The sequence below is a fragment of the Ornithorhynchus anatinus genome, chromosome 8 (assembly GCF_004115215.2).
Source record: "Ornithorhynchus anatinus isolate Pmale09 chromosome 8, mOrnAna1.pri.v4, whole genome shotgun sequence".
Taxonomy (NCBI): domain Eukaryota; kingdom Metazoa; phylum Chordata; class Mammalia; order Monotremata; family Ornithorhynchidae; genus Ornithorhynchus; species Ornithorhynchus anatinus.
The window spans coordinates 47,466,741-47,479,061 of record NC_041735.1 but is presented as its reverse complement, the minus strand read 5'-3'; the positions used below and the strand labels follow the sequence as shown (position 1 = coordinate 47,479,061).

General features: G+C 40.9%; 1 protein-coding gene across 8 annotated transcripts in view; it reads left to right on the top strand.

Moving 5' to 3' along the window:
• Window positions 1–12,321, top strand: part of NEK10 (NIMA related kinase 10) — a 124,052-nt gene that overhangs the window by 81,349 nt on the left and 30,382 nt on the right. For 7 of the 8 annotated variants that reach the window (XR_003761645.1, XM_039912945.1, XM_039912946.1 and 4 more), the window contains 4 exons: window positions 2,015–2,228; window positions 7,144–7,327; window positions 7,419–7,505; window positions 10,074–10,125. Coding sequence is in view for 7 of the 8 variants with exons in the window: in XM_039912945.1 (XP_039768879.1) it covers window positions 2,015–2,228; window positions 7,144–7,327; window positions 7,419–7,505; window positions 10,074–10,125 (537 nt within the window). In the remaining variant the exon portion in view is untranslated. The remainder of the gene's footprint in view (window positions 1–2,014; window positions 2,229–7,143; window positions 7,328–7,418; window positions 7,506–10,073; window positions 10,126–12,321) is intronic. The other variant, XM_039912947.1, reaches the window with a different exon arrangement.

The window sequence follows — 12,321 nt, the reverse complement described above, 5'->3', positions numbered from 1 at the left end:
CGAAATACCAAATTTATCCTAGTAGATTTACAAGGCAGGTCACATGAGAGGAATACCATGATTAAATGACCCATGTTTCTGGCAATGTTCAGTCTTTCACATGGCTTACATAGTTATTTTTATTTATATGTACATATATTTTTGGCCTGGCTTAATCTTTTGATTGTGTTGGCTTACTTTAAAAAGGAGCAGTCTGATAGCAAACCAGACCTCATTCCTGATTTTGACTTGCAGGGCTTTGAGTAGTCCTCAGTGAAGTGTCTTCTGTGTCCTCAAAAGTCTGTGAAGGGACAATCCTGAAAGGGTGCAGAGAACCCCACATCTCGGGCCCTCAGGCCTTCCCACTCCTCAGCCGGTCTCAGCAGTTGGGAGAAGGGTGAGGTTTGCACTCAAATACTTGGCGTCTGAACAACGGCATCCATTACGGACGGGATCAAGGAGACTATCTCCTCCCGCCTTTCCTGTTCATGGAAGAGAGAGGCACTGATTCCCTGTTTCTGTCTTCCTTTTCGATGGTTCAGCTTTTTAATTTCCTCTTGTTGGTAATCTGTTCCCAATTTAGATGTGACTGTCCTCCCCCAATTAAACACTGAGCCCCTTTCAGAACAGGGACTATGTCTTAATTGTTTGTTTTGTATTTATTTCAGTGCTTAGTACTGCTCTTGGCACAGAACAAGCACTTAATAAACATAATAATCACAGCAACAATAATTCCCAACAATAACTCGCTACATCTAGCAGTGGGGATAATTGAACTATCTTTATTGCAAAGTAGATAATGAAGGTATTGTGCATGGAGACTGAGACTTTTGATCAGAATGGGAACTCTGCTGTGAGGCCTTCAGACCACTGTGGAAACTGCAGAATCCCTGCCGGCTCAAATGTCCTGCTCCGCCCTGGCCATTAGAACTTTCCTCTGTTGGGCTGGAGCTTGTAGGATCTCTGGGACCCAGAAACCAGGGATTCCAGTCGAGTTCAGTAAGAAGCAGCTGGTCAAATTCCAAATTCCATAATAGTTATCGGAACTATAAACTAGAACAAAGCAGACTCCAGTTCTGGAAATTCACACTTGTCCATTTTTTTGGTTTTGTTTTTTCAAAGCAATCCTACAATAAAATAACTACTCTAAGCTTCTGGAATGGAAATTTTACAGTTCCGTGATCTTTCATCATTTCTGCGTTTCTCTTCTCACTAGGAAATTTATTCGTTCTTTGGTTGAAGTACAAAATTCTTCTCTGTGGCAGAATCTTTAATAATCCATTTTTACCATAATATATTCCTTAGATCATGTCGTGTGATATATCAGTTAATGACCGCATAAGAAGTTAAAAGGATTTTAATTATCCTCATAATTCACCTTTGCTTTTCTGGAGTGGTTATTTGATTTCCGAGAGTCTCCAAATGTTTGGGTTTACTAACCGTCCTATCTGAATATTAACATCATTGTATTCCTATTCTCTGGGAAATCTGTATATATTTTTGTGGGTATAGAAACAATTCTTTCTGATCTCCCAGTGTATTTCATTATAAATAATTAAAAAATCAAGCTATTATTCTGGAGGGAGCAAGAGACTAATAGCAGCAGGGGACTCATGCATGAGATGAGCACCTTTAGGAGAGATAATGTGAGCGTTAGCTGCAGGGAATCTCACACAATTACCCAAAGGGCTCCACTTCAGTCTGCTGTATGGCCTTGGAAAAGTCATTTCATTTCTCTGTCCCTCAATTACTTAATCTGTAAAATGGGGATTAAAAATGTAAGCCCTGTGTGGGACAGGGTCTGTGTCCAACCTGATTTGCTTGTTTCTACTCCAGTGCTTAGTACAGTACTTGGCACATAATAAGCACTTAACAAATGCCATTATTATTATTATTATTATAGTCTTATGATTAAATACTTGCAATCAGTCTCATTAGTGAGGGTGTGCTAATGATACTATTCAAATAGCTGGAAAATAGCAATGAGTTACGATGACTAAAAATGTGGTTATCTAGTTAATTACTCTTTTTACAGATGCTTGACTCCAGATGCAGAAGCTCGCCCAGATATCGTGGAAGTCAGTTCAATGATAGCAGATGTCATGATGAAATATCTCGATGTCTTAGCCACTTCCCAACTTGCTTTGGAGAAAAAGCTAGAGCGGGAAAGAAGACGCACACAGAGATATTTCATGGAGGCTAACAGGAATACAGCAACTTGTCAACAGCAGCTGGCTATCTTAGCTCATGTAAGTATGTGTTTCAGATATCCAAATGGCACATTTATATAGCTACATGAGATTTGAAGACAGTGCTGCTGAAGGTGAGATTTCCTCCCTGGGAGACAATTCATTTGTCAGAAAAGAGGATAGGGCATTTTTTCTAGTCCTTTCCCCAAGGTGGGTGAGCAGTGTATTCCTAAACAGGGCTTCCCATGGGCCAAGGCTTCTGCCAAATAATATTGCTGCTCACAGGGAACAAACCTAACTCAGGTTTGAAGGTTAAAAACTGCCTGTATCGTAAGAGCGCTGGTGTGGAAGGCTGCTAATGATGAATTGCTAACATTCCGTTTTGTCACAATTGGCTCAGTAGGGCCGAGCCATTAAAGTTAGGATCGTGTAGACTGGGAGGTGCTGGCATTGGATTGCTACCGTTGTGCTCCCCCCAGATCTGGCATCACTCATTTTATAGCAGACAGCTGCTGTCCGGTTAAGTTTTGCCAGCCATCCCTATTGGAACATCAGTTGACAAGATGAGACCATAACTAATGAGCAGGAATCATTGATCTATCAGCATTAACACTATGGCTTAGGTGCATGTGGTTGACAAAATGAGACTATAATGAGTGAGAATCATTGATCTATCAGCATTAACACTATGGCTTAGGTGCATGTGGTCAACCGTTATTCATTTAAGGGTGGGGAGAGGTGGGAGAATTTCACATTTTTAAAAGACACAAATGAAAACTTCCCAATATTCAATAAAATGAAAAGGAAATGATGATAGTATCTGTATTTGTTAAGTACTTACTTTAGTGTTCACTTTATGCCAAGCACTGTTCTAAGCGCTGGGGAGGTTGTCCCACGTGGGGCTCACAGTCTTAATCCCCATTTTACAGATAAGGTAACCTAGGTACAGAGAAGTTAAGTGACTTTCCCAAAGTCACACAACTGACAAGTGGCGGATCCGGGATTTCAGTCCTCGACCTCTGACTCCCAAGGCCATGCTCTTTCCACTAAGCCACACCACTTTTCTAGTTCAGCTAGTTTGTTTTGTTGTGATTCTTACTGATCACTAGAACTCCAGGGTTTAAAAAAGTGAGCCTGTTAGATTTTTAAATGAGTCTCTCAATGGGTGTGATCCCTAACTGGCCTAGAGACACTGTGATTAGTGATTATTAAATCATTTTTATTCTTATTTGCCCTTTGCTTTATCTGTTTATTCACTTGCAGCATTTTAAAAAATGATATTTGTTAAGCACTTACCATGTGTTAGGCACTGAACTAAGCACTGAGGTAGATACAAGATAATCAGGTTGGAAATAGTCTGTCTCCCACATGGGGCTCACAGTCTTCATCCCCATTATAGAAACGAGTTAGCTGAGGCACAATGGAGTTAAGTGACTTGCCTGAGGTCACACAGAAGACAAGTGCTGGAGTCAGGATTAAAACCCACGTCCTCTGAATCCCAGGCCTGTGCTTTTACCATTAGGACACTGCTTCTGTAAATATTTCAAGTCAACAGCAGGCAAATGTTCATCTTGCTTTGTTTTCTCATATTCCAAGGTTGCCAGTGACAGCGCGGAAAGGGGATAAAGTGAGGTGGGGAGAAAAATGTAAGCTTCCATCAGTATCCCTAGGGCAGAACAGGTGAAATGTTGATCCAAGCATTATCCACTTTTTCTTCATAAGCAGACATTATGTATTTATTAGATTTGCATCTAATTTTAGATTTTTCCTATGCAGCTTCTGGCTTCAAACTGGCCTCTCCAACTAGACAAGTCACCCACTATTGGTTGTTCGATTTGCTTCCAGACACAGAAAAAATAACCCATCCCGGGGAACTTTAACAATTTATTGCGAAAGCTTGCACTTTTTGCCCTGAGATCTCCATTCTGTGCTCTTGACAAATTTTGTGGTTGCTTAAAAGGTGATTGTGAAACTACATCTGGAGTTTATCATTTTATTAATTTTGCCTTACCTGATATTAGTTGTAGTAGTGATAGCCATTTTTGAGCACGCTGTGGGCACAGTGTGCATTATTAAGTGCTTGGGAAGTACAGAATAAAGAAGGGATACATCACTTGTCCTCAAAGAACTTGCACTCTAGTGGGGGATACAGGCATAAAAATACTTACAAATAGATCTGTCAAAATGGCATACAACTCATTCATTCAGTCGTATATATTGAGCACTCACTGTGTGCAGAGCACTGTACTAAATGCTTGGGAGAGTACAATACAACAATAAACAGGCACATTCCTTGCCCACAACAAGCTTACAGTCTTGAACGAACACATATACGGAAATGGTGAAGATGGGTTTGGAGCAAAGTGCGCGTAGGTGAGAGAGATTAATTTATACTTCTTGGGGCGCTGGGAGTTGATCATAGAATGCTGATTGGAGGAGGTGTGATTTCAGGAGGCCTCTTCTTCTGACAGCTCCAGAAGAAACTATACTCACAGTTTTTCCAAACACAGTAACAGTAGATGGAGGAGTCAGAACATCCGGAAAGAGCTGACTGAGCCCCAAAACTCGGTTCTAGTTACTACCTTTCCTTTGATTAATTGTTGGGGGAGGAGGAAGAGAGGACATTTGGTTCTCTCAGAGTGGGGATGTTGTCGTCCCTGTGTCTAAAGCCGTTCGACTGAGAACTGAGTTGCTCGTGCAAGCAGTGCTTTCGGGGCCCTGTTCCAGCACAGAGTCACTTCACTGGAGTCTGGCTACCAGTCAGTCAGTTGATGGTATTTATTGAGCACAATGTGCAGAGCAGTGTACTATGTGCTTGGGAAAGTACAGTTCAAGTTGGTAGACACGATCCCTGCCTACATGTGCCTATATTCTGGTGGGAACCTTCCCCAGAAATAATACCCGTGCAATTGCATAGAGCTCACAGTCTTGGCCTCTCTAATCAGCCTATATTTCTGCTCACACTCTAGACTGTGTGGTTTACAGATTCCTTTATTGTTTGGAAAATAATTATCCCCAGTAAAGTATCTTCTTGGCCAGATGAACCCTGGCCAAACATCTGCTACTTCTGCTTATGCATGCATAGAGGAGAGATATATCATTTGAATAAGCAAAAGGGAAATAGGGATTAGGCAAGAGTGAATAAAAAAATCAGAATATTTTTGGAAAGTGTTGCTATTTGGGGATTTTAGAACCAGAATAAATGCATTTAGGGCTATCAGTTGATGGTTTTATAGTTATTTCTTTTATCTTTCTCTGATTAATTTACCTTTCAAATTTACCTCTTTAGCTTCCATTCTCATAGTAAGCTCAGGCAGTGCTTTGATTGAAGCAGCTAGTCAACTCTTGTAGTATGATTTGCCACACACCCAAAGCATGGTTTTATAATGAGGACTACTAGGGCACATATAATTATACCTGATATTGACAGGCACGTAGCTTCAGAATTCTAGTAACAATGGTTATGTCCACCTCATAGCAAGAGTTTTTTTGTTTGATTTGGTTTTTTGTTTTTTTGGAGTCATGAGAAATTTTTCTGAAAAAAATTCCATTTCTTGACTCAGTTTGTTTGGAGCAAATAGAAGGAAAAGAACCCACCTAATGTCAGGGGAAATTTTGTTGTTCAGGCAGGGTTAACACTTTGGGGCTATAGGCTACTAGTTTCTTCACTAAGCATGACTAGGGAAACCTGATTTCATAGTGCCCACCTAATAATAATAATAATAGATGGGATTTGTTAAGCGCTTAGTATGTGCAGGCACTGTACTAAGCACTGGGGTTGGTTACAAACAAATCGGGATGGACACAGGGACACATGGGGCTCACAGTCTCAATCCCCAGTTTACAGGTGAGGTAACTGAGGAACAGAGAAGTGAAGTGACTTGCCCAAGTCAGACAGCAGACAAGTGGCAGCGTGGGGATTAAAACCCTTGACCTTCTGAATCCCAGGCCTGTGCTCTGTCCACTTTGTCACACTGATTCTGTAGACTAAATTTCGGGCTCTTTCATTCTTCCCAGCTCTTGCATGCACCCTTCAGCCACTTGAGGGGCTTTAGTACAGTCCCTCCCAAAGCCCTGAAAGATTGCTGCTAGATAAGGGGGGCAGCATAGAACGGTCACCCCTCTTAGATGGGGCTGATCGAGGCTCCCTGTTTTGGAAGTACTCTGAGACCAGTGAGGTGACATGCTTGAAAATGTGATTTCATGGACATCTTTCCTTTGCATTGGATTCCGTACTGTTGTTTTTTAGTTCTCCTATGCTGGATTGCCCTGAAAAGTCCTCCTAATGTTAGCTGGTGAACAAGGAGAAATCAGTCAATCAGTAGTGTTTATTAATAATGTTGGTATTTGTTGGTATTTGTTAAGTGCTTACTATGTGCAGAGCACTGTTCTAAGCGCTGGGGTAGACACAGGGGAATCAGGTTGTCCCATGTGGGGCTCACAGTCTTAATCCCCATTTTACAGATGAGGGAACTGAGGCACAGAGAAGTTAAGTGACTTGCCCACAGTCACACAGCTGACAAGTGGCAGAGCTGGGATTCGAACTCATGAGCCCTGACTCCAAAGCCTTATTTATTTATTGAGTTTATTGAGTCCTTGTTTTGCAGTTCTATACTAAGCCTTTGGGAGAGTACAATACAACAGAGCTGGTAGACATCCCTGACTGCAAGGAGTTTACAGAGTAGTGAGATAGCTTTAGTGTCATTAAGGCAGAAGGAGTCCCAGAAACTTTTTCAACCCTCCTTTAGGTTTGCAAATGTGGCAAATTAACACTCCATTAGGGTTCACAGCTTTTAGACAGTACCTTCTCTGTTTGCCAAACCCCTGAAATGGAGTCCATAGGTGAACATAGAACCTGGAACTGCTCAACGTGTAGGCAATCTTCTGCTTTTTTGTATATCCCAGTGAATCTTCTTCTTATAGAGGGAAAGAAAATGGATAAAATTGTTCACAGTTACTACCTTCCTCTTCGTAGGAGCATTTTGAGAAGGCAAGTCTGAGCAGCAGTAGCAGTGGAGCAGCTAGTCTGAAAAGTGAATTTTCAGAAAATGCCGATCTCCCCCCAGAAGCGTTTCAACCACCCTATGGAAAAGATGAAGAAAGAAGCTGTGAGGATATCCTTTCAGATGATAACTCCACTGTAGAAAATATTAACAAAGGTAGTTACATTTTAAGAATGCAATCTTAATGCCTTAATATTACTCTTAACATACTTTCAGGGTTAATTTCTATCTATTTTTTTATGTACAGATGTCTACTCAGAATTAGATGATGAACTGGACATATCCGTTAACTCTAGCAGCTCCAGTTCAAGTCCTTTGAAAGAATTAACTTTTGGTATGTTGAAAAAAAATATTATCCATCAAATAGCCAGTTGTATGATTTCCACCCACAAAAGGTTTAGAAAAACTGAAATGATTTTTTCTTAGGGCAAGAAGTAGTTGATCAAATACCAACCTTAAACTTAAATGACAAAACTGACCTGCCCAGTTTGTGATGATGTATTGATGTGTCCTGCTAAAGGTTATAATTGCAAAACAGCTTTCAAAAAGGAAAGACAAGTGGTCAAGACCCTCTTTTGACATGGGACCATCAGGGCAAAGACTTCCAGAAAGGGACAAGATCAGAAGGCAGATATACTTTAAGGATTAATGAGTGACTGCATGATTTAAAAAATCAAATGATATAATAATGAGAAAGAAGTGGGTCAGGTAATGATTACAAAGAGCTAAGTACGTATTCTTAAAGATTATATCAAACCATTATCTCTAGTACCGAAATAATAGGATTCATGCATTCATAATTAGCATTATGGTTAGACTCTCTCAACCATCCACTCTTTCTCTTAGCATACCAAGCAATCCCTCCCATATTTTTTCTGTTCCCTCTTCTTCATCTTCTCTTCTGACTTTCCTTGTTTTCTCTTGTCTTTTTTTCAATTTCAACTTGTATCCTACCATCCCCATCTTACTGTGTTCTCTTGTGTTTTTTCTTATTTTCATAGTCCTCATTTTTTGTCTATTTCTGTCCCTTAGTGTTCTCTCATTCAAATATTTGTTTTTCTTTTCTGTTCTCTTTTTTTCTCTCCCCTCTGTTCTTTCCATTTTTATGCCTTACACTTGTTTATTCATTTCCTCCCTTTCCACCCTGCTCTTTGCTTTTAGGTTCCTATGTTTTCCACATTTTTTTCTTTATTTTTATTCCTTTTGGAAGGTGCTTGTTTCCTTCTGCCTTCCTCCTACTTTCTCCTGCTTCCCTCTAGCTTGAAACTCGAAATGGGCAAGGAACATGTATACCAACTCTATTATATTGTACTCTCCCAAACACTTGGTACAGTGCTCTGCACTCAGTAAGTGCTCAATACGTATGAGTGATTGATTGATTCCGGGGCCAAATTAAAGGGTAGAAGAAGCCCATTGGGTTCCTAGACCATCTGACCTTAGTTGGTTTGCCTCTTTTCCTGGCTTTGTTTGCAACTTACTAGAAAGGTATTTTGAATGCTCTCAGGCATCTTCTCAAACCATATGATAAATGGATGACTATTAAATACCATACCACATTGCAGTTATGATGTTTGTAGAACCTCCAGAGACATTTTCTGAGGATTGTAGCTGGGTTGCTGTATTACAAAAATGATAGACATTCTCCTCCTTACCACTTTGGAAATTGTTGTTAGAAGCCCAGTCATTTCCAGTGACTATGTTCCTAGTTAATTGGGGGAGGTGGGACTCTTTCTTTATATAGCTTGACGCCTGCTACCCAATCATCCAACCAAATATATCATTGCCTTCCTTGTTCTTTCTTCCTTGTTTTGTTTCTCTTCTGTATTTCTCTTATCAATCAGTGGAATTTATTGAACACTTACTATGTGATGAGCACTGTACTAAGTGCTTGGAAGAGTACAGTACAATAGAATTAATAATGGTATTTATTAAGCACTTAGTATGTGCAGAGCAGTGTTTTAAGCGCTGGGGGAGATACAGGCTGATCAGGTTGTCCCACGTGGGGCTCACAGTTTTAGTCCCCATTTTGCAGATGAGGTAACTGAGGCATAGAGAAGTTAAGTGACTTGCCCACAGTCACACAGCTGACAAGTGGCGGATCCGGGATTCAAACCCATGACCTCTGACTCCCAAGCCCAAGCTCTTTCCACTGAGCCAAGCTGCTTCTCATTATTGAATAATTATATTATTATAGAATTGGCAGACACAATTCCTGCCTACAAGGAGCTTAGTTCCCCTTTACCTTTGTTTTTTTTAAGGTATTTGTTGAAGACTTACTATGTGCCAGGCACATAGCACTGGAGTAGATGCAAGCTGATGAGGTTGGACACAGGCCATGATAATAATGGGTCTCACTGTCTTAAGCTGCATTTTACAAATGAGGGGACTGAGGCACAGAAAAGTAAAGTGACCTTCCCAGGGTCACACAACAGACATGTGGCAGAACCAGGATTAGAACCCAGGTCCTGACTCCCAGGTCCCTGCTCTAGCCACTAGGCCACATTGTTTCTCTGCTTTTCGTTTTGGTCCCTCCCTCTCTTCTATTTTGTTGTAATTTTTGAAGGATTTATTCAACTGTAAGCCCGTCGATTAGACTGTAAGCCCGTCAAAGGGCAGGGACTGTCTCTGTTGCCGACTTAGTCATTCCAAGCGCTTAGTACAGTGCTCTGCACATAGTAAGAGCTCAATAAATACTATTGAATGAATGAATTATAAAAAATGTTTAGGGGAAATGTAAAACCTTAAGTTCTTTAAAGGAAAGGTTCTATAAAAAGATTTTTAAAAATGCATTTTAACTTTGCTTTTAAGAACCAGATATGCTTTTCTATGTTATTCTTATAAGTCCTTGGAAACAGAAGTAAAAAAAAAAAAAGTATCTCCTTTTGTACACATTTTGTTTTAGGCATGCTGAGACGAAGTCTAAGTGCTTCTGGAGGAGAAAGACAACAGGGAAGGTGTGTAAAGTTTTGAATGTCACATTTTTTTTAAGCATTGCAATTATTGGGTCATTTGTTTACTGATAAAAGGACTCAGGTTGGTAGACACAGTAGCTGTTTTTACGTGTAGTGTAAGTATGAAAATAAATCAATAACTTTTGCATGTTTTTGGATATTGCAGTGCTTATTATATAGTGCAAATTGTTTTTAGAGGATGTGGGAAGAAAGGTGTCAAAACAAATATTCTATTTTCTGCAAAAAGAAAACTGTAACGAATTAAATCATTTACATTTCAGGGCTTGAAATAGTATATAAAAGTCAGTAGTCAGTGTGAAATGTAGCAATTTCCTCCATCTAAGCTTCGGGTGACTGGCACCCAAATCCTAAAGCCAAGGTCAGTTGGATGGCTGGGTTTCCCAGACTCATGAAACTTAAATCCTACCTACTGACTTGTGTCCTTGGCTGTTACTTAAGTCTCAAGTCCCAGTTCCCCTTTTATCCTATTTTTTCAGACATCTCAGCTTCTCCATACCTGCCTGCATCCTGTTGTCTTGGCAATAAGGATGTGAGACCCAGGCAGACTTGCCTAAAGTTTTGACTATCCCTGAATTTAGTAAGAGCCTACTCTTCTTGTAGGCACATATACAGGATCAGATTAAAGCTCAGCAGTGATAGAGAAGGCCCCGTGAATACACAGGCCAACTTAGTTTAGCAAAGCATTGGGCTAAACACTGAAGTAGGTGCAAAACAGCCCAATCAGAAACAGTCCCTGTCCCCCAATGGGGAGAGCAGTTACTGAGTCCCCATTATACAGTTGAGGAAACTGAGACATTCAGAAGTTAAGTGACTTACTCAAGATCACACAGCAGACAGTGGCGGAACTGAGATTGGAACCCAGATCTCCAGAAGCATGCTCTTTCTATTAGACTAACCTGTCCCTTCCCCAGCTGAACAGAGCCGGGGCTATTTTAGCACTGGCAAAGGTAAGAGCTGCAGGCGCTCTTCGAAGCACAGGACCTTGAGCAGCTGTCCCTTTGCTCATGGTTAACGGGATTATAAATATGTGAATATGAATTTGAATATGTGAGTATATTTACTGGGTTATAGATGACTCCTGATGTTGTTCCTTCCCCTTCTAGACTGTCAGCCCGTTGTGGGCAGGGATTGTCTCTATTTGTTGATGACTTGTACTTTCCAAGTGCTTAGTACAGTGCTCTGAACACAGTTGGAGAAGCAGCGTGGCTTAGTGGAAAGAGCACGGGCTTTGGAGTCAGGGCTCATGAGTTCGAATCCCAGCTCTGCCACTTGTCGGCTGTGTGACTCTGGGCAAGTCACTTAACTTCTCTGTGCCTCAGTTCCCTCATCTGTAAAATGGGGATTAAGACTGTGAGCCCCACGTGGGACAACCTGATTCCCCTATGTCCACCCCAGCGCTTAGAACAGTGCTCGGCACATAGTAAGCGCTTAACAAATACCAACATTATTATTATTAAGTGCTCAATAAATACCATTGAATGAACGAATAAGTGTGGAGCCAAGGAAGACTGTCCCCTGATTGGTAGCCGTTCCAGGTTTTGCAGAGTCTGTTCCTATGTGATATTCTGCCATTTCTTAAAATGAACTCATAATAATAACAATAATGTTGGTATTTGTTAAGCGCTTACTATGTGCAGAGCACTGTTCTAAGCGCTGGGGTAAACAGAGGGGAATCAGGTTGTCCCACGTGGGGCTCACAATCTTAATCCCCATTTTACAGATGAGGGAACTGAGGCACAGAGAAGTTAAGTGACTTGCCCACAGTCACACAGCTGACAAGTGGCAGAGCTGGGATTCGAACTCATGAGCCCTGACTCCAAAGCCCGTGCTCTTTCCACTGCGCCATGCTGCTTCTCTTCTAATTCAGTCCTGGTCTGTTTGTTGTCACTTTCTAGAAGCCAACATTTTAATTTTACTCCTTTTTCCCTCAAATTCCTAGAGCAAAATTATACTTAGATAAGCTTAATATTTCCCTGCTCACTGTTTTTTTTTAATGGTGTTTGTTATGCACTTACTCTTTGCCAGGCACTGTAATAAGCAGTGGGGAAGATACAAAATAATCAGGTTGGAGAGAGACCCTTTCCCATGTGGGGCACACAGTCTGAGTCAGAGGGAGGAGGATTTAATCCCCTTTATAGAATAGAAATTGTGACTTGCCTAAGGTCTCACACAGCTGAC